Raw genomic sequence first — 22,508 nt, forward strand, 5'->3', positions numbered from 1 at the left:
AAGTATCAGAATGCAATAGTAATATGGGATTCATTTGTAAGGGGAATTGATAGGTGTTTCTGTGGCCACAAATGAGACACCAGGATGGCATGTTGACCCACGCACCACCCCACCACCCCCCCCCCCCCCCCCCCCCCACCCACACATGCCGGTGCTAGGTTCAATGATGTCTCAGAGCAACTGTAAGATAGTCTGGAAGGAGAGGGTGAACAGCCAGTTTTCATTGTACGAAGGTAAAAAAAAAAAAGAGATGTGGTGCTAAAAGGAGAATATAGTGAGTTAGGAAGTAAATTGAAACTTAGGACCACAACGTTAGTGATCTCAAGATTACTACCAGTGCTGCGGGCTCGTCAAACCAGAAATAGCAGGATATATCAGATGAATACTTAGCTGAAGCGATGGTGCGAGAGGGAGGGTTCCACATGCCTGGGAGAGTTTCTGGGGGAGGTGGGACCAGTACAAACTGGACGGGTTACACTTGGGCAGGGCAGGGACTGATATTTGATGTATGTAGAAATTATATGCATTATATCTTATATTTGTGGCAGTAATCTTATTAAAACCCTGGTTTAAAATACATACAGGCAGTGTGTCTACTAAGGTTGTAATTAAAGTGTCATAAAAGGGGAGGTCACCATTCATTTCAACTACTTACCTGGTTACAGATAAAGTGCTAATGGGGTATTGTTACGATTGTTGGATAATCCCCAAGTGTGTAAATACTAATGATGTAATTAATGGGAGGAGCCAGGTCTGTCTGTAATTTTTCAATCTGTTATCTTATTTTAAGTTGAAATTTAGCAAAATGCTATTAGGTTGGATTTGTTCTTGAAAGGAATGCTCACCAAATGTCTGCACAGACAATCCCGTAATCTGTTTTGTTCACTTTATTTATAAAAGGCATTTAAACTGTATTGTATTAATACAACTTGGTGGCAGATGTAGAAAGTAAGTACAAGTTTTTCCTTTAAGAACTGTTTGACTGTTAATTGTAAAGTTATTTTTTTGATGTTAATGTGGTTAATTCGGTGTTTAAATTAAAGTTTGTTTTAACATAAAAGATACCTACTGGTCAGAGTCATTACTCCTGGGGTGAAGTATCCTTTCCTCACAAATTTACAAATAGAAACATTGTTTGGGGCTCTCATACGGGATTCTGACAAAGGTTGGGGTTTGGCCTGATATCCCAACAGATGTTCCAGGGGCAGTATTTGCTAGAATGGTCCGAGAGTGTTTAAACTAAAATGGCAGGGAGTCAGAGGAGAGGGAAACACGTACAAGGAAAATAGAATGGGAAATAAGAAAAATGATTGACAGCGAAATCAAGGGCCAGAATCAAACAGGGCACAGCGAAAAATAATAGGAACAGGACATAGAATGTTAAATAGACAAGCCTTCAGGCTTTGTGCCTTCCTGCACAGAGCATTCACAATAAAGTGAATGAATGAATTGCAAAAATAGATGTAAATGGGTATGATATAGTCGGGTTTATGGACATTTTGTGCGGCAGGGTGATTGGGGATGGGAACTGAACATCCAGGGATATTAATTATTTAGGAAGGACAGACAAAAAGGAAAAGATAGTGGGGTTGCATTGCTGGTTAAAGAGGAAATAACGCAATAGTGAGGAAGGATATTAGCTCCAACGATGTGGAATCTGTATGATTAGAGCTGAGAAACACCAAGAAGCAAAAAATGGTAGTGGGCGTCTTATATAGACCCCCAAACTATAGTGGTGATGTTCAGATGGCAATAAACAGGAAATTAGAGACATGTACGATAAAGGAAAATCTGTAATTATGGGGTCTTTAATCTGCATATAAATTGGGCAAATCAAATTAGTAACAATATCACATTGTGTACAGGATGGCTTTCTGGACCAATACGTTGAAAAACTTGTTATATTACTGTATTGCAATATAAATATTCCTCTTTTGTCTTGCCGAGTTGTATTGAATTCTGATGAGAAATAGTCGAAGTCTTCCTGATGATGAAATTATTTATTGAGTTCTTTCACTTTAATACTTTGACTAGTAAAACAAATAAGTAAGTTTAGATTAAACTAACAATTATGATAATACACTGCACTCTGATCTGATCACGTCTTCATACACACTAACTAAAGAGTGGGAAACTTATGAAAATCGCTTGTCACAAGTAGGCTTCAAATGAATTTACTGTGAAAAGCCCCTAGTTGCCACATTCCAGCGCCTATTCGGGGAGGCTGGAACGGGAATTGAACAGTGCTGCTGGCCTGCCTTGGTCTGCTTTTAAAGCCAGCTCTTTAGCCCTGTGCTAAACCAGCCCCAACTTATATAGCTCCTGTTAGTGATCATCTGTCTGTACTTAATTTACATTAACTGAACATGTATTAACACAGAGATCACTACATCCCCTTTTTTGTGTTACACTTTTCTATTTACATTATAAAGAAAATTGTACATGAGAAATACAGTATTCTGTTTTGCATTGTACAGTAAACAAGAATTGATCATTCAAAAGTTCATAAATTCATTCGATTTGGTTATCTTCTCCGTCTTGTAGATCTTCTCAGTTTGATTGGAGAGGTAGAAACTTTGATGTTCTGTTATTCTGGTTCAGCAGATTGTTATATTTGTACATTTTGAGTTAAAGACTGGCTTAAGTTCAGATCTGGAAAGATTGGTTTAGAAACTTGAACTTTTAAAAGATCACATCTGTTTCTCCTGATCAATCCAACTTCTGAAGTTTTGATTAGATAGGATCTTGTTGAGATTTTCCTAAGAACTATAGCAGTGTCAGACCATCCTCCATCTGGACATCTGATTCTGACAACATCTTCTGCTATGAGACATTTTAGCGGTTTTACATGTCTGTCATAGTAACTTTGTTGTTTCTCACGCTGCTGATGTATTTTCTTCAAAACATCGAGTTGATCTGGATCAGCAACATGAATTTTAGGTAATGTTGTTCGAATTTCACGATTGTACAACATTTGTGCTGGAGATAAGTCTAAATTCAAAGGAGAGGTTCTGTAGACCTCCCCTGCTCCCTCTTCAAAGCTTCCACATCCTTCTGGTAGTGTGGTGATCAGAATTGAGCGCAATATTCCAAGTGCGGCCGTACCAAGGTTCTATACAACTGTAGCATGACTTACCAGTTTTTATACTCGATGCCCCGTCCAAGAAGGCAAGCATTCCATATGCTTTCTTGACTATCTTGTCCACTTGTGTTGCCACTTTCAAAGATCTGTGGACCTGCACGCCCAGATCTTTGTGACTTTCTATATTCCTAAGAGTTTTGCCATTTACGGTATATTTCCCCTCTATGTTAAACCTACCAAAATACATTACCTTACATTTGTCTGCATTAAACTCCATTTGCCATTTCTCTGCCCAAGTCTCCAACCTATCTATGCCCTGCTGTCTCTCCTGACAATCCTCCAACTATCTGCCACTCCACCAACCTTGGTGTCATCCGCAAACTTACTAATCAGGCTGTTTAGCACAGGGCTAAATTGCTGGCTTTGAAAGCAGACAAAGGCAGGCCAGCAGCACGGTTCAATTCCCATACCAGCCTCCCCGAACAGGTGCCGGAATGTGGCGACTAGGGGCTTTTCACAGTAACTTCATTTGAAGCCTACTTGTGACAATAAGCGATTTTCATTTCATTTTCATCCAAATCGTTTGTGTATCTGCCCCAGCACAGATCCCTTTGGTACACCACTAGTCACAACCTTCCATTCAGAAAAACACCCTTCTACTGCTACCCTTTCCCTTCGGTGACCGAGCCAGTTAGTATCCATTTTGCTACCTCACCTCTGATCCCATATGACTTCACTTTTGTACTAGTCTGCCAAGAGGCACCTTGTCAAAGACTTTACTGACGTCCATGTAAACAACATCCACCGCCCTTCCCTCATCAATCATCTTTGTCACCTCCTCAAAAAACTCGATCAAGCACAACCTCCCCTTCACAAAACCATGCTGTCTTTCGCTAATGAGTCCATTTGTTTTCAAATGGGTATAAATCCTGTTCCTGAGAATTCTCTCCAATAATTTACTGACTACCGATGTGAGGCTCACCGGCCTATAGTTTCCAGGATTATCCCTGCTACCTTTCTTAAACAGCGGTACCACATTAGCTATTCTCCGGTCCTCTGGGATCTCACTTGTAGCCAATGAGGGTGCAAAGATATCAGTTAAGGCCCCAGCAATTTCCTCCCTTGCTTCCCTCAGTATTCTGGGGTAAATCCCATCCAGTCCAGGAAGCCTATCTATCTTAATGTCTGTTAAAACACCCAATACCTCCTCCTTTTTGATGTCAACATGACCCAGACTGTCCACACGCCCGACCCAAGAATCATCTTCTACAAAGTCCTTTTCTTTGGTGAACACTGATGCAAAGTACTCATTTAGAACCTCGCCCATTTCTTCTGGCTCAACACCCCTCCCCTCCCTCCCACTGTCCTTAAGTGGTCGAATCCTTTCCTTGGCCACCCTCTTGTTTTTTTTACATATAAATAAAAAGCTTTGGGATTCACCTTAATCCTACTTGGCAAGGACTTTTCATGACCCCCTCCTAATGTCCCGCTTCAGTACCTTCCTACTTTCTTTATACTCCTCAAAGGTTTCGACTGTTCCCACCTTTCTAGACCATACAAAAGCCTCCTTTTTCTTTTTGATGAGGTTCACAATATCCCTCGTTAGTCAAGGCTCCCTAAACTTCCCATACATATCCTTCATTCTCTCAGGAACATGACTTTCTGAATCCTAATCAACTGTCGCTTGAAAGACTCCCACATGTCCAAGGTTGATTTCCTATCCAACAGCGTCATCTAATCCAAATTCTTCAATTCCTGTCTAATGTTATCATAATTTGCCTTTCCCCAGTTTAGCACCTTAACGCGAGTGTTATCCTCATCCCTATCCAAAAGTACCCTAAAAGTTAAATTGTGGTCACTACTCCCAAAATGTTCCCCTACTGAAACCTCAACTACCTGTCCAGGATCATTCCCCAATACCAGGTCCAGTACTGCCCCTTCCCTAGTTGGACTATCTACATATTGCATCAAGAAGGCTTCCTGGATACACCTTACAAACTCTGCCCCATCCAAACCCCTAGCACTAAGGCAGTCCCAGTCAATATAGGGAAAGTTAAATTCCTCTACAACAACCCTGTTACTTTTGCACCTATCCAAAATCTCTCTACCTATCTGCTCCTCTATCTCTCGCTGGCAGTTGGGGGGCCTGTAATATACATTGTGATTGTCTTCTTCCTGTTCCTGAGCTCTACGCAGATTGCCTCATTGTATGAGCCCTCAAGAGGTTACCTCCCACAGTATGGCTATAATATTCTCCTTATGGCCAGCACAGTAGCACAGTGGGTAGCACTGTTGCTTCACAGCTCCAGAGTCCCAGGTTCGATTCCCGGCTTGGGTCACTGTGTGGATTCTGCTCATTCTCCCGGTATCTGTGGGTTTTCTCCGGGTACTCCGATTTCCTCCCACAAGTCCCGAAAGACGTGCTGTTAGGTAATTTGGACATTCTGAATTCTTCCTCGGTGTACCCGAACAGGCGCCGGAATGTGGCAACTAGGGGCTTTTCACAGTAACTTCATTGCAGCGTTAATGCAAGCCTACTTATGGCAATAAATATTAAACAGTAATGCTACTCTCCCACTCCTTTCATAACCCCCTCTATCTCTCCTGAAGCATCTATAGCCTCCAACGTTCAGCTGCCAATCCTGCCCTACCTTTAACCACGTTTCTGTGATGGCCACAACATTATAGTTCCAAGTACTAATAAGTGCTCGAAGTTCATCTGCCTTGCCTGATAACTTAAGAGATCAGGGCACCCTTTCAAAATGGCAGGCCAATCTCGGAGTTCAGCTCTCCAGTGCTGAAAAAAATTCTAAACTTGTACCAAACCGGTGAGAAACTCCCCAGGGCCCAAAAAAGTGGCTAAATGTCATTGGATATCAATGGGGAATAGTGCACCACCTATTTCATTTCAACTATTTCCAGTTTCCTGTCCCTAATTTCCTCCCTCTTCACAATGGACGCCAGTTCCCTCTCCACCTCCATCACCCACCAGGACAGTTTGAGGGCTCTCTGCTTCTTCCATGAGCAGAGACCCAGACAAACCCCATCCACAATCATCCTTCTCTGCCCAGCTGAACATCTTTTCCCATTGAACAATATCTCCTTTAACTGGTCTTACTTCCTGGAAAAAAGTGTGACCATGGGTACTCGCATGGGCCCTGTTTATTGCCTATGTTTTCGTGGGGTATGTGGTACATTCCTTGTTCCAGTCCTACACAGGCCCCATTCCACAACTGTGACACACTGTTGATTGTATCAGTGCAATTTTCTGCTCTTGCCCACAATTGGAAAATTAATCAATTTTGTTTCCGATCTCCACCCTTCTCTCATCGCCTCGTGGTTTATCTTCAACACTTTGCTGTCCTTCTCAGAAGCAGCAATTTACTTGTACTTCTTGTAGTTTAGTCTATTGTTTTCACATCTCACAATGCAATCTCCTCTGCACTATGGAGGCAAAACGCAGACAGTGATCGCTTTATGGAACATATGAAATGAAAAATGAAATGAAAATCGCTTATTGTCACAAGTAGGCTTCAAATGACGTTACTGTGAAAAGCCCCTCGTCGCCACATTCCGGCACCTGTTCAGGGAGGCTGGTACGGGAATTGAACCGTGCTGCTGGCCTGCCTTGGCCTGCTTTCAAAGCCAGCGATTTAGCCCTGTGCTAAACCAGCCCCTATTCAGTCCACAGACGTGACCCCGACTTTCCGCTCGCTTGCTGTTTTAATGCACCACCTTGCTCACATTTCTGCCCTCAACCTGCTGCAATATTCTAGTGGAGCCCATGACAAGCTTGAGAAACAGCACCTCATCTTCCAATAACAACCTTCTGGAGTCAACCTTGAGTTTAACAACTTCAGACCATGAACTCTGTTCATCATTTTATAGGTTTTCCCCCCAGTGCCAGTCTGTATCTTGTTCTTATGTTTTGCCTTCAGACAGCACTGGCCCTTATTCTGATGTTAAAATCTTTTCCGGACCAATGCTTTGTTTCTTTACTACCACCATTACTACTCCCTTTGCCTTTGTTTCATTACATCGTTGTCATTTAATCCCCCCTCCCCCTCCTGCGCCTCCTGACCTACCTGTGATGGTGAAGATGGATGTAATTGGGAATTTGGTGGTATTCTTTAAAGAAGGCTGTCTATTTACTGTTTTGATTAAGCTGGGAGAGGTTAATAGAGACAGCTTGTCTGTGAGAAGGTGCTGGTGCATGCATTTGTAATGAAGGGCTCTGGTGAAGTGGATTAACAAGTAAAATAGGTCGGGTTATAAAACTTTACATTAGGAGTTAGATAGGGACTTGACCCAGAGGTGGAATATTTTTCTATTTCGGAAAAGTGTAGCGTTCAAAGAGTTGCGGAGGACAATGGAATTGGAGATGAAAAGAAAAATTGATATTTAAGTAAAGATGTTGACCTGAGTGGTGGTGAGTCCTGAGACTAGCTTGGCAGAGAGGTCTGAGATCTGAAACAGCTGCCCAGCCAAACCAGAAAAGTCACTGTTTCAGAACGCAATTTTGTTTGAATATTCTTGGATTTCCACAGCAAAGTGGAAATGTTTGAGGAGTTGCGTGTTATACCGTTGCTAAACAATATTGGGTAATATTACTGGATATTTAGTTAAAATCTAAGGGAGTTGTTGCTAGTTATTGTGGCCAAAATGGGTTATTGGGGATGTTTTGTAAGACTGTTTTAACAGTGTATCTTTAATCTTGTGTGCTTAAATTACTTTTCTTCTTGTTAATAAATCTTTAATTTATTTTTAAGCCTAAAAAATGTGAATGGAATTCTATGCTTCTTGAAGAGAAGAGAAAAAAAACCTACTGATTCTAGTTTTCAAAATAAGAAAAAAGGTTATGATCAGTAAAACTAGTTTCCCTCTGGGATTTATCTTGCGCAACAAACACCATAATAATGACCTTCCGTTTGCCCCTCACACTTTTTTAACTGCATAAAACCCACCACATTTCTTCCTCTCTTCAGTTCTGAAGATAAGTCACATTGGACTCAAAATTTAATTCTGTTTCTCCAGATGCTGGCAATCCTCCTTAATTTTTCCAACACTGTTGTTTTGGTGATAATCATTACATTCTGTCATAATCATTTCTCATGTCCAACAAGCTGTTACCCAAATAAGCTCGAATTGTTTGGAAAAACCTCTGGGTTTGCAATAAGAAATTTTATTCTCAAAGGAATGTACAATTTACAGGGATTCATACTTAAAACATATGCAGCCAAGATAAAATGCATTATCTTTTACAACAATTCCTGGAGTTGTAACCACAGAAGTGGACAGTTTTATCAACATTAGAAGATCACGCACCGCCACATGTACAACAACAACATTTGCCACCCATGGCATTTTGAAAGGCAAGCTCACTTTTAACAATATAATTAATGGATCTATTAAGCCCTATATATAAAACAAGCAGAGCCATTGCTACTGTGCATTAGAAAAACTTTTACTGAGATGCAGACAAGCAGACATTTTTCAAACATATTCTGAGCTTCCAACTGAGAAATGGGGACAATGCAAGACAAAGGAAACTACTGCTATGCTTGCTATACCTTATTGTTATACTGTTAGCATTGTTTATCCATTTAACATTGTATAATAGTAATTTTAGTCTACACTGATTTTGTCAAGGTTAATGTCCATCTCAGGCTTAAACAGTCACATTTATTCCCAGATAAACAGTGCCTTCCAAACTATAAGCGGTCTTGCATAAGAGCATCGGATCCATCTTGCCCAATTAAACAAACAGTATACATGTAACTGTGTAGTGAAAGTCCACTGTGTTTTACAGTACAAAATTCTTTCCATAAAATGTCACACAACACTGGTGCAGATTAAAAAAAAAAAAAAACCACCTTTGTCCATAATAATAATGCCAAGGTCTCCAGTCTTAATGCTCAATAAAAAATTAATCCACTAAATTCGAATGAATTAAAAAATTCAAATACAAGTTACAATATTTCAGGAAGTTTGTGTTCAAAGTAAGTGTTTGCATCAACTGGGCGACTGTGTAACCTAACTATACCCAGGAAATCCATGAGATTGGACGGAGTGATAATTTTACACTCAAACCAACATTCTATTCCATTGATTCCAATGGAGGGTAAAATCAGAGTTGCACCAGATTCTGTCAGTATTCCAAAAATTGGGTTCAAATAAAGTTGCCCATATTCTACCTGCACCTTTGCCAGTCGAGGTTTAAAAGTATATTGTATGTTGAGGGAGCATAGAAAAACACAATCAAACGCAAAACTGCACCAACTGTCTTCCCAGTGACAGTTACTCTGTTAAATAAAATTTATTTTGCATATATATATATATATATATATATATATATATACACACACACACACACACACACACAAACAAACATAAAACTCAGAAGTTCTGGAGTTCAGGAATATTCTTGTAAAGATCGAGAGATCCTGGATTTGAGAAAGCGCTCCGCTGCTTCACATCCTTGCCAGCGATAACCTGTTTCACTGCCACTTCTACCTTCTTTCCACTAATAGTGTACTAGAAGAAAAAAAGAGGTATGTGAATATCCTAAATATATGAGGTGTTGGCCCACCTAGTATCAGGTCATTCATTATCTGTGTAAAATACTAAAAGCACTGGTTTTAGATGATACATGTGACATGGACAACAGTGTTCCACAGTCAATTCCACATGATGCTGGTGAGAACAGTACAAGAGTAATCGTGCCAGTAATATAAAAGCAGATAAGAGTTTCTATAAGCATTTAAGTAGGAAAATACAGCAACCAAAGCTAATGTTGATCCTCTGGCGAGCGCGTTTGGTGAATTGCTAATGGAAAACAAGGAATAGGTAGAGGCCTTGAACAGGTGTTTTATGTCCGCCTTCATTGTAGAATATTTAGAAAGCTTCCCACAGGTGCTTGAAAATCAAGAGCTGAATGAGAGGGAGGAACTTAAAACAATCACCATCATTAGGGAAAAGGTGCTGGGGAAACTATTAGACCTAAAGGCTGACAAGTCCCCAGGACCAGATAGTCTGCATCCTAGGGTCTTAAAAGAAGTGGCTGCAGAGATAATAAATGCATTGGTCATAATCTTCCAAAATTTCTTAGATTCTGGCAAAGTCCCAGTGGATTGGAAATAGCTAATGTAACACCTTAGCATCATGGTAGCACACGTGGCTAGCACTGTGGCTTCACAGCACCAGGGTCCCAGGTTCAATTCCCCATTGGGTCACTGTCTGTGCAGAGTCTGCACGTTCTCCCAGTGTCTGCATGGGTTTCCTCCGGGTGCTCCAGTTTCCTCCCACAGTCCAAAGACGTGCAGGTTAGGTAGATTGGCCGTGCTAAATTGCCCTGAGTGTCCAAAAATGTTAGGAGGGGTTATTTGGTTATGGGGATAGGGTGGAAGTGAGGGTTTAAGTGAGTCGGTGCAAAGTCGATGGGCCGAATGGCCTCCTTCTGCACTGTATGTTCTATGTTTTATTCAAGAAAGGAGGGAGACCAAGAGTACCAAACTACAGGTCATTTAGCCTAACATCTGTAATTGGGAAATTGCTAAAATCCATTTTTAAGGAAGTTATAGCAGGATACTTAGAAAATCATAATTTGATCACAGTCAACATGGGTCAGTGAAAGGGAAATCATGTTTAACGAATTTACTAGATTTTTGAGAAAGTAACAAGCAAGATGGATAAAGGGGAACCTGTAGAGGTGGTGCACTTGAATTTCCAGAAGGCATTGATAAGGTGCCACCATTAAAGGTTACTACACAAGATATTACACTGTGTTGGTAGTGACATATCAGCATGGATAAAGAATTGGTTAGATAACAGTAAGCAGAGAGTAGTGATAAATCGGTCTTTTTCAGGTTGACAGGCCACATGGATCAATGTTGGTGCCTCAACTATTTACAATCTATATTAATGATTTAGGTGAAGATACCGAATGTTGGTGGCTAAATTTGCCGATGACACGAAGATAGGGAGGAAAGTAAGTTGTCAAGAGGAGGTAGGGAGTCTGTAATGGGATTATAGACCGACTAATTGATGGGAAAAAATTAGGAAGATGGGGTATAATGTGGGAAAATGTGAATTTGCCCACTTTGGCAGGAAGAATAGCAAAACAGGATTCCATTAATGAAGAGAGATTGTAGAACTTGTGGTATAGCAAGATCTGGGTATGCCGATATATGAATCACAAAAGGTTAGTATGCAGGTACAGCAAATGATTAGGAAGGCAAATAGAATGTTGGTATTTATTACAAAGGGAATAAAATACAATAATAGGGAGATTTTAGTGCTGCACATGACATTGCCATAACATGCACAGTTTTATTTCAAATAAGGAGACCAAAAAAGATATGACTGCGTTAGAAGCAGTTCAGAGAAGGCTCACCCGACTCGTTCCTGGGATGAGGGCTTATCTTATGAAGAAAGTTTGAACAGGTTGGGTCCATACACATTGGAGTTTAGAAGAATGAGAGTGATCTTATTGAAACATAAGATCCTGATAGGGTAGATATCAGGAGGATGTTTCTACTTGTGAGGGGGACTCAGAACCAGGGACACAGTTAAGAGGTCTACTTTTTATGAAGGGGATGAGGCAAATTTGTTTAAGGGTCGTGAGAATATGGAATTCCCTTCCCAAAAAGCAATAAAGGTTGGGTCATTGAATTTATTCAAGGCAGAGTTAGACAGATTTTTCATAAGAATCGGGTTATGAGGGACAGAGGGCAAAGTATCATTGTGAGCGCACCCAGATCAGCCAAGATTGTATTGAATGACGGAACCGGTCTCGAAAAGCTAAAGGAACCTAGGAGCAGGAGTAGGCCAGAAGCGAACTGCATAGTTTGCCTACGCGCACGTGCACAGGTGCTCATCAAATCCCAGTTTAAAAAAATGCCCCATAATCATCTGACACAGAAATAATATTATACTTCCATGGGTTGGGAACAAGAATGAATCTTTCCAGATCATTATCGTACTTTTGTGATATTTATTGTGTGACATAGGCATACTCAACCCAAAAGAAAAATCAGGCTATATACCTTAATCTGATTCATTATTCCTGCTCCTGTCAAAAGCTCGAGTTTTATTTGGATTATAGTCAAATTTGTGTTTACAGAGAGATCATTTCAAACTGTTAAATATGAAGTTTTACATATCAAATAAATGTATAACAATATAGAGTGCACAACATAAAATATTTCAATTATGAATCCAAGGACCTCATAAAGTCAATGAACTGAAATAATGAAATAAATTGACTGGAGAGAAATGTTTTAACTGCTTGGTCAATTATAAATAAATTACAATAAAGTTAAAAGCAGATCAAATTTATTGAACTTATTGCTCCAAGTTCATCCAGATGACGAAAACACCGAACTGAACGAAACCTTTTGAAAAAGTACTGAAGGTTAATTCCACAGAGTTCATCTCTGGGGAATTTATTGCAATTGGGAACATTCTTTACATTAGCATGAATTTATGGTTTGAAAGCGATCGCCAAACCAGTGACAAGGGTCCAAGGAAACGGCCTCAATCTAGACAGACTGTCAAGCTCACTGTAACCACCACTAAATAGGATTTCCACTCTTCTTATTCAAGGAACATGTAGGCACATTCAAAGTAAAATCTAAGTAAATTGAGGAAAATAAATATTGGGCATAAGCCCATCAATTTAGAGTTCTGACTAAAGGCCATTGAAGTACAATGGAGTTTCTCTCTCCACAGATGCTGCCTCTGTTCTGCCGATGGATTTTCTGTTCTCCATTTCAGGTTTCCAGCTTCTGCGTTCTTCTGTTTTAATATGTACGCTATGTTTTGTGAACAGCACGTACAGCACTTGTGGCTTTAATAAAACTGCTAGCTTAACAAAAGAAGAAAACATGTATAGACCTTTGGTGGAATGAATTCTTCTTCAGTGATTCAACCAGAATAAGATGGAAAAAACAAATCTCTACCTCAAACCATCCCATAAAGCCACGTGACAGCTCACATCTATAGTCATAAATGTGAAGTTATTTGAAGGAGAATTTGAAAAGCTATTCCAAAGATGCATGGACTTACCGGAATGTCTTTAGTCTCCAGGATAAAGGCAGGCACATGTCTGGCTGATAAAGCCAATCGAATGGCGTATCTTATCCTCTTCACCAGGTCTGCTGTGAAAACCTGACTGGAAGCCATTTTTAAGAAAAGAATGACTCTTTCCTCGCCATCCTTGTTGTACTGTGGGACACAGAGACTGTCCATAACTTCCTCAAAGGCTTCAACTACAGGACAAAATGGCACAGATTTCTCTCAGACAGGGAAAAAGACTAGTTTCTCAACTAACAGGTTTCTCAGCTACTGCACAACAGATTTGATTAATATTCCAGAATCCATAAGATGTCACTATTTTGCCAGATTTCAATTCATTCTGCCAAGAAACAGACACATCATACTGTGAATACGTAATGATTTTGAACCCGGCCCCGCCAATTCCCAAGAAAGGGGGCTTTGTAAACATCTTTTTAAAGTTTGGAGAACAGGGAGTGTTGGAAAATCATCCACCATAGCTTCCATATGAGAGGCTTATAATTTATAACTGAACTGATGTTGGGTTTGTAAACAAGTAAAAACACATCTCTATCACAAATGCAGTTCACTTCACAATTTAGTGAATGTTCCAATTACCAAGAGGCCACCATTTCAGGTACCACATTGGGTAATATAAAAGTCAAGGGGCGAGATTCTCCGACCCCCCGCCAGGTCGGAGAATCGCTGGGGGCTGGCGTGAATCCCGCACCCACCGGTTGCCGGATTCTCCGGCACTGGAGATTCGGCGGGGGCGGGAATCACGCCGCGCCAGTTGGCAGGGCCCCCCCCGGCGATTCTCCAGCCCAGATGGGCCGAAGTCCCGCTGCTAGAATGCCTGTCCCGCCGGCGTGGATTAAACCACCTCTCTTACCGGCGGGGCACGGCGGCGCGGGCGGGCTCCGGGGTCCTGGGGGGGGGGCGATCTGGCCCCGGGGGGTGCCCCCACGGTGGCCTGGCCCGCGATCGGGGCCCACCGATCCGCGGGCGGGCCTGAGCCGTGGGGGCACTCTTTTCCTTCCGCCTTCGCCATGGTCTCCACCATGGCGGAGGCGGAAGAGACCCCCTCTACTGCGCATGGATGCCGTGAGCGGCCGCTGAAGCTCCCGCGCATGCGCCGCCCGGCAATGTCATTTCCGCACCAGCTGGCGGGGCACCAAAGGCCTTTCCCGCCAGCTGGCGGGGCTGAAATCAGTCCGGCGCGGGCCTAGCCCCTCAAGGTTAGGGCTCGGCCGCTCAAGATGTGGAGGATTCCGCATTTTTGGGGCGGCGCGATGCCGGATTGATTTCCGCCGTTTGTGGCGCCGGTCGGCGGACATCGCGCCGATTACAGAGAATTTCACCCGAGTTCTCCAACCGCATGCCTGAACCTCAACCTCAGGATAACAGGTAGAATTTCTGCAAACTTTGCCCAATCTCTCTCTGTAATTTCAGTGAACGATTGTCAGAAACCCCAGAAATACATTAAAATCTACGGTGCACGAAAACAGGTTGTTCAGCCCAACTGATCCACGTTAGTATTTATATTCCATGTTAGCCTCCTCTCACTTTTAAGGACCTCTCCCCACCCTGCTCGTTACCGTTTCCCTCACGTACATGGACCATACCAACTTGCTGCTTCAATTTATGCATCTGTGCTCAAGATCTCTTTGCTCTGGTACTCCATTCAGTTTCATATCTTGTAAGAAATGAGAAGCCTCATTGTTCCCACTAAAAATGGATGATCTCACATTTTGCTATATTATATCTTTTATCTGCCCAAACTGCTAGCCTGTTTATGTATTCTTGTATTTTGCTGCAGGCCTCCATGTTCACTATCACCCCAATTTGCAGATTTATGAGCCTATATCATTGATGAACAGCAGTGCCCCATTACACAGATCGCTGTAGGACACCATTTTCCACTCTGGCAGTCTGAGAAACTTCCCTTCTATCTCCTGCCTTTTGATTTTTTGTACTTTCAATGCATTCTGCACTCTGGACCCTGAATCCATACACTTTTACCTTTGTCATAATTCCTTCTATGGCACCTTTACAAAGGCCTTCTGATGATCCATGTATTCCATCCATCGCCATGCCCATGCCTACTCCTTGGTACTTGTTCAGAGAATTCAATAATGTTGGTTCAACACTACTTTCCTTACAGAAAGTCATGGGCTTTTTAAAAATGTGTTCTCCATCTTCAGATGCTTTCGTTAACAATAAGAAAGCATCTGCTATCTTTCCCAACACTGGCATTAAGCTTTGAAATAAATGGAAATGAAAATTGGCCGGTTTCTATAATGCGCAACCAATCTACAGGACCAGTTTTATACCTGGCAGAACATAGGCTCCATCACCGTGCCAAGGATTTCAAACCATTTCCCCTCCTGGACTACCTGTCTTAGTCCATTGCAGGTGACAAGGATAACAGCACTTTTAAACTGAAGTAGAATTTTCAATCCCATTATTTCTAATCACATGTGCAAAATCATGTGGTGGCACGGTAGCACAGTGGTTAGCACTGTTGATTCACAGTGCCAGGGTCCCAGGTTTAATTCCCGGCTTCAGTCACTGTCTGTGCAGAGACTGCACGTTCTCCGTGTGTCTGCGGGAGTTTCCTCCGGGTGCTTCGGTTCAAGTCCCGAAAGACGTGCTCTTAGGTGAATTGGACATTCTGAATTCTCCCTCTGTGTACCCGAACAGGCGCCGGAATGTGGCGACTAGGGGCTTTTCACAGTAACTTCATTGCAGCGTTAATGTAAGTCTACTTGTGACAGTAAAGATTAATAAAAGTAGCAAGCCAGAACTGAATAATGATGAAACTAACATGACCATTAAAATCTGGATTGGCAAAACACCTCCAAATACTGTCATTGTAAAGGGAGATGTTAAAAAAAATTGCACAACAGTAATTATAGAAAAACATTACATCAGATGACCACACTTTAAACATTACCAATGTGGTAGATTTCAGAGGTGCCAAACCTCACTCCATTTGGATTCAAAGTGCCATCACTATAAAAAGGAGGAAACAGATTAGAGCAGTTCACCTTGAAAGCAAAATTACACACCAGATAAAAGCCACACCAGTGGGTTTTGTGGGATGGGCATGAATTACAAAATGACATATAATCACTGCATTTCTCTGGTATGTCTGGAGAACCTTTTCAGGGTCAAGATCCATCAAAGGCAAGTGATGGAATCAGGTAAAAAGAAATGGTTTACTTTAAAGTGGATCAGGGATTCGGAAATTTTCAATCTATTACATCCACCAAAAGTTAATACAGTGCAATTTTATTTCCAGCTTATACTCAAGAGTCCAACAAATTAGTTCATTATCAACCAAACAGAATATACACCCTTAAGGTATATTGTTACAGTGCCACATTTCTCAGTTCATTCACGTAGCAGCGAGACTGCACTAAACTTGCCCAAGTCAGACCCAATCTTTGTCATTAAATGTTACATTCATGCAAGATTATGAATGTGCTCCCGATCAAGTCAATTCCACTCGTTTTGGTTGCGGTTCAATCAATTTGTCATTCCTTCACTGCCGCTGGTTCAAAATCCTGGAACTCCCTCCCCATCAGTACTGTAGGTGTAACTACACCACATGGACGGCAGCGGGTCAAAGCGGCAGCTCAACACCACCTTCTCGAAGGAAATTAGGGATGGACAATAAATGCTGGCCAAGCCAGCGACTCCCACATCCCATGAATTATTTTTTTTAAACTGACTGCCAAGTCCAGGTAAGAATATAGAAGGTAACACAAACTTGTGTGCGTGCGTGCGTGTGTGTGTGTGTGTGTGTGGAGGGGTAGAAAGAGGGATGGGTGGAATCTGTAACCAGGAAAATATTCGTATTTATACAACTTGATATAACCAGACCATCCATCCTAGCACCCAGGGCAGGATAAATCAGCTTTTACCCTGATGTGCCACTAGCCCCAGACAGCTTGTACTGAATGGGTTAAAGTAGATTGGCTTTCAAATTGAAAACATAGATATTCTTTCACAAATTTTATGGAATAAATAGGAACATAAATGTTATCCTGATTTGAGCATATCTATGTCTTCAGTCTTTTAGAGCATCATTCATATATTTATTCTAGAGAATATTATCCATAAACTGGGCTATAAGGCAACATTTTATAAAAATCAACTGCCTCGAACTGTTAACAAGTCATACAACTCTCCATTCCTAGGCGCTGTTGCCAGTTGGGAATAACAGTAACTGCGTCCTGCCGTTTGGAGCGCTGGCGAGGAGCAATTCATACCATGCAAATTGGCCGGCACACAGCCCACACGAGTCCCAGACCTGCCGGCATCTGATTCGCTGGGTCAGGGTTCGCATTCAGAGCCTGACTAGCTGGAGCCGCTTTTAGTGCACCACTCAGCACAGACCTTCATTCCAGCCAAGAAAATGGCTGCACAAAGATCAGCAGCAAGGTTCCTGGATCTGACATTGACCGAATGCTGAACGCCATTGAGGAGAGGAGGTGCACCCTCTTCCCCAGGAGACTTGAGCCTGTGACCCTAAATGAGTCCTGGGATGAAGTTGCAGAGACTGCGAGTGCTGCCAACCTCACCAAGAGGGCCGGCACACAATGCTGTAAGAAGATGAACAACCTCCTTCAAGCAGCTCGGGTGAGTAACCACCTCTGTGCCCCTGATGTCCCTCGCTCCTCACATCTGCCCCAATCCCCTGGAGGCCAACAACACCCCTAGCTGCCTGCATCTCCCTTAGAAACCACCTTCCACAAACTCCCAACACATGTTGGTCAGGAGCCTTGTGCACAAATGCCACCAGCTACAAAACCCCCATAAAACGTGTTTCGTAGCATCTCACTATGTCCTTTCTGTGCCCCAAAGGGTAAAGTGGGCCATAATCATTGACAGTGCCAGAAGAGAGGAGTAGGCATCCAAGATAGTTGGGTCCATACCCCTTCTGAGAGGGGGCCGGGGGCGGGGGGGGGGCGGGGTCGAGGGCGAGGGGGGCGGGGTCGAGGGGGCGGGGGCGAGGGCGGCGAGGGGGGCGGCGGGGGCGGCGGGGGCGAGGGGGGCGGCGGGGGCGAGGGGGGCGGCGGGGCGAGGGGGGCGGCGGGGCGAGGGGGGCGGCGGGGCGAGGGGGGCGGCGGGGCGAGGGGGGCGGCGGGGCGAGGGGGGCGGCGGGGCGAGGGGGGCGGCGGGGCGAGGGGGGCGGCGGGGCGAGGGGGGCGGCGGGGCGAGGGGGGCGGCGGGGCGAGGGGGGCGGCGGGGCGAGGGGGGCGGCGGGGCGAGGGGGGCGGCGGGGCGAGGGGGGCGGCGGGGCGAGGGGGGCGGCGGGGCGAGGGGGGCGGCGGGGCGAGGGGGGCGGCGGGGCGAGGGGGGCGGCGGGGCGAGGGGGGCGGCGGGGGGCGGCGGGGCGAGGGGGGCGGCGGGGCGAGGGGGGCGGCGGGGCGAGGGGGGCGGCGGGGCGAGGGGGGCGGCGGGGCGAGGGGGGCGGCGGGGCGAGGGGGGCGGCGGGGCGAGGGGGGCGGCGGGGCGAGGGGGGCGGCGGGGCGAGGGGGGCGGCGGGGCGAGGGGGGCGGCGGGGCGAGGGGGCGGCGGGGCGAGGGGGCGGCGGGGCGAGGGGGGCAGGGGCGAGGGGGGCAGGGGCGAGGGGGGCAGGGGCGAGGGGGGCAGGGGCGAGGGGGGCAGGGGCGAGGGGGGCAGGGGCGAGGGGGGCAGGGGCGAGGGGGGCAGGGGCGAGGGGGGCAGGGGCGAGGGGGGCAGGGGCGAGGGGGGCAGGGGCGAGGGGGGCAGGGGCGAGGGGGGCAGGGGCGAGGGGGGCAGGGGCGAGGGGGGCAGGGGCGAGGGGGGGCAGGGGCGAGGGGGGGCAGGGGCGAGGGGGGGCCGGGGCGAGGGGGGGCCGGGGCGAGGGGGGGCCGGGGCGAGGGGGGGCCGGGGCGAGGGGGGGCCGGGGCGAGGGGGGGCCGGGGCGAGGGGGGGCCGGGGCGAGGGGGGGCCGGGGCGAGGGGGGGCCGGGGCGAGGGGGGGCCGGGGCGAGGGGGGGCCGGGGCGAGGGGGGGCCGGGGCGAGGGGGGGCCGGGCGAGGGGGGGCCGGGCGAGGGGGGGCCGGGCGAGGGGGGGCCGGGCGAGGGGGGGCCGGGCGAGGGGGGGCCGGGCGAGGGGGGGCCGGGCGAGGGGGGGCCGGGCGAGGGGGGCCGGGCGAGGGGGGCCGGGGCGAGGGGGGCAGGGGCGAGGGGGGCAGGGGCAGGGGCGAGGGGGGCAGGGGCGAGGGGGGCAGGGGCGAGGGGGGCAGGGGCGAGGGGGGGCAGGGGCGAGGGGGGGCAGGGGCGAGGGGGGGCCGGGGCGAGGGGGGGCCGGGGCGAGGGGGGGCCGGGGCGAGGGGGGGCCGGGGCGAGGGGGGGCCGGGGCGAGGGGGGGCCGGGGCGAGGGGGGGCCGGGGCGAGGGGGGGCCGGGGCGAGGGGGGGCCGGGGCGAGGGGGGGCCGGGGCGAGGGGGGGCCGGGGCGAGGGGGGGCCGGGGCGAGGGGGGGCCGGGGCGAGGGGGGGCCGGGGCGAGGGGGGGGCCGGGGCGAGGGGGGGCCGGGGCGAGGGGGGGCCGGGGCGAGGGGGGCCGGGGCGAGGGGGGGCCGGGGCGAGGGGGGGCCGGGGCGAGGGGGGGCCGGGGCGAGGGGGGGCCGGGCGAGGGGGGCCGGGCGAGGGGGGCCGGGCGAGGGGGGCCGGGCGTGGGGGGCCGGGCGTGGGGGGCCGGGCGTGGGGGGCCGGGCGTGGGGGGCCGGGCGTGGGGGGCCGGGCGAGGGGGCCGGGCGAGGGGCGGGGCGAGGGGGCGGGGCAAGGAGGCGGGGCAAGGAGGCGGGGCAAGGAGGCTGGGCGAGGAGGCGGGGGCGAGGAGGCGGGGCGAGGCGAGGGGGCGGGGCGAGGGGGCGGGACGGGGCGAGGGGGCGAGAGACGGCACTGGCGAGAGAGGGCACGGACGCTAATCCTTTGCTTCCTCTGCTGTGGGACCTGTGTCTCTAAGGAGTGCACAGAGCGGGATAGCAGCAATGGGAGCTCTCAGCCAGGGCACCCCGATCCCGAGGGTCACACCCAGAGTCCTGCCTGTTAATCAGATTTAAATACATGTAAATTGTGTTTCTACACGGATCTGCCTGCACGGGGCGGGTTACTCCATGCGACTGGCAGAGGATCAGAGCATCGCAACAGGTTTGGCAATGGAGAAATGTCCCAGAAAATTATTAAAAGACTGGGTAGAAGGAATTATTTTGCATTTGGTAGACATTTTGAAAGAAAAATCAGTGAACGTCCAAAAAGATACACAATGGAAAGCACTCCAGTTTTGAAGGAAGACAAAAGGCAGTATTCACATACAAACTTTGCTCTCCATAATAATTTGATGGAAGCTTTTTCTGATGCAGCCACATCTTGATGCAATTACTTTAAATGTGAGTTATAATGACGTCAGAGGTTAAGAAAATCCTAACAACCGATTTTAATTTCTCAAACTCACCTTCGGCCAAGCATCACAATTCCTCCAGTTTTGGGGTTTATCTTTGCGTAGTCACCATGGGCCCAAATACCTAAGTATGGGGACATTAGTCATGGTTATTGTGGCCTCTGAAGTATTTCTCATATAATCATCAAACGGTTGTGGCAACAAATTATTGAAATGTATTATTATCCCAAATCTTAATGTCTGGCGTTATGTCCTTTCACCTTTTTCTGTCCAAACCGATTAAAAGAAAACAAATCAACAGTCCATTTCTGGTTATATTCAACTTTAAGAAAATATATGATCACACCTCCACATCGTTTTGAATATTGTTATGTATTCAATTCATTACGCTGGAGTGCCCCTGCGGACATTGTTACATTTTAAGGTATAGCATGTCCCAGTGTTGGTACTGTGGTTGCTGCCCAGTGACAAGGATGGGTCCTGCTAAGAGAGTGTTGACAGGTTCCCAGCTCACTTTGTAGGTTAGTAACGAACAGTTGAGGAGTCAGTTAGCTTTAGTCCGAAGAGAAGCACAGGACAAGGGAAGGGGACAGGGAGAGGTCCCAAAGAAAGTAGTCTGCAAAGCGATGCCAAGCAGCAAGGGCGCTGGCAACTGGTTGTGCAACTGGGACACAGGAAATGACCCGTGGGGCAGCACGGTAGCACAGTGGTTAGCACAGTTGCTTCACAGCTCCAGAGTCCTAGGTTCGAATCTCGGCTTGGCCACTGGCTGTGTGGAGTCTGCACGTACTCCCCGTGTCTGTGTGGGTTTCCTTCGGGTGCTCTGGTTTCCTCCCACAGTCCAAAGATGTGCAGGTTAGGTGGATTGGCCATGCTAAATTGCCCTTCATATCCAAAACGGTTGGATGGGGTTACTGCATTATGGGATTATGGGGATAGGGTGGAGGCGTGGGCTTAAGTGGGGGTGCTCTTTCCAAGGGCTGGTGCAGACTCGATGGGCCGAACGGCCTCCTTCTGCACTGTAAATTCTATGACCCAGGAGCTGTGTGGTGGTTCCATGTTGTGGAAAAAGTTAGGGCTAGAAGAAACTCTTGCAGCCGCTGTAACAGTTAATGTGTGCAGGCCAGAATGTGGAGGCAGAAGGTCTGATCTTTCCAACAAGAAATCTTACAAAATAAAAACTTGATAAGGATCTGAGTTTAAGTAACTCATGTATTTTTTCTGAAGGGTGGTAGTGAGTTTAGAGTTAAATTTTCGGATGAATGAGGGAGACCCTCCAACTAAGAAGTCTGCCAGAGGAAACCTGTTTGAAGCGGAATTAATCCAAGCAAGAAACCTTGGTGTTGTGACAGTGGTAAATCTTCACTGGGGGTTTGGGTCTGTAATTTGTCTGTTAGTACAAGTTTGAATAATTTTCTGGTATCTGTATTGAAATCTTTCCAACCTTTTTGTCTAGTGTAATGTAGTTCATTTTTCATGATTACCAAAAGTTTCATTCTTTTGCTAAAAGTTCATCAGCAAATTCCTGTTCATCTGTTCAGTAACTGCCCCGCCCTCCACCGATGAAAAAAAAAATTAGCTGGCTGGATTCTCTGTTCCTGAGACTAAGTGTTGACGCCGGGGCAGGATTCGTGGACTTCCACAACAGCCAAACTGGCGCCGCACCTGGACCGATTCAGTGACTGTTAAGGAGCTGGCACTGGCGCCACATGGAACACAATCGATTCCAACGATAAACAGTGCGGGATTCGCCAGGTCAATGATTGACACTCGGGAATCTGACAAACTGCAGCCTCATATCCACATTACAATCCCTACACATACTCATCCCAGCCAACAAGATGGCACTGGTAACGCTGGAGCGCACCTACTCCACTGATGGGTCAGCTGGGACCAGAGGGCACTTAGAGAGGTGGCCTGGGGGGGGCTGTGC

The 22,508-nt window shown here is 46.8% G+C and overlaps 1 protein-coding gene across 1 annotated transcript in view; it reads right to left on the reverse strand.

Moving 5' to 3' along the window:
* Positions 1-8,244: 8,244 nt before the first annotated feature.
* aacs (acetoacetyl-CoA synthetase) overlaps positions 8,245-22,508 on the reverse strand; it is a 234,282-nt gene continuing 220,018 nt past the window's right edge. The window contains exons 15-18 of the mRNA XM_072495803.1: positions 20,630-20,699; positions 16,092-16,150; positions 13,148-13,350; positions 8,245-9,616 (exon numbers count right to left, since the gene is read on the reverse strand). Coding sequence (XP_072351904.1) covers positions 9,479-9,616; positions 13,148-13,350; positions 16,092-16,150; positions 20,630-20,699 — 470 coding nt within the window. The 3' untranslated portion in view covers positions 8,245-9,478. The remainder of the gene's footprint in view (positions 9,617-13,147; positions 13,351-16,091; positions 16,151-20,629; positions 20,700-22,508) is intronic.

The sequence above is a fragment of the Scyliorhinus torazame genome, chromosome 1 (genome assembly GCF_047496885.1).
Source record: "Scyliorhinus torazame isolate Kashiwa2021f chromosome 1, sScyTor2.1, whole genome shotgun sequence".
NCBI lineage: Eukaryota > Metazoa > Chordata > Chondrichthyes > Carcharhiniformes > Scyliorhinidae > Scyliorhinus > Scyliorhinus torazame.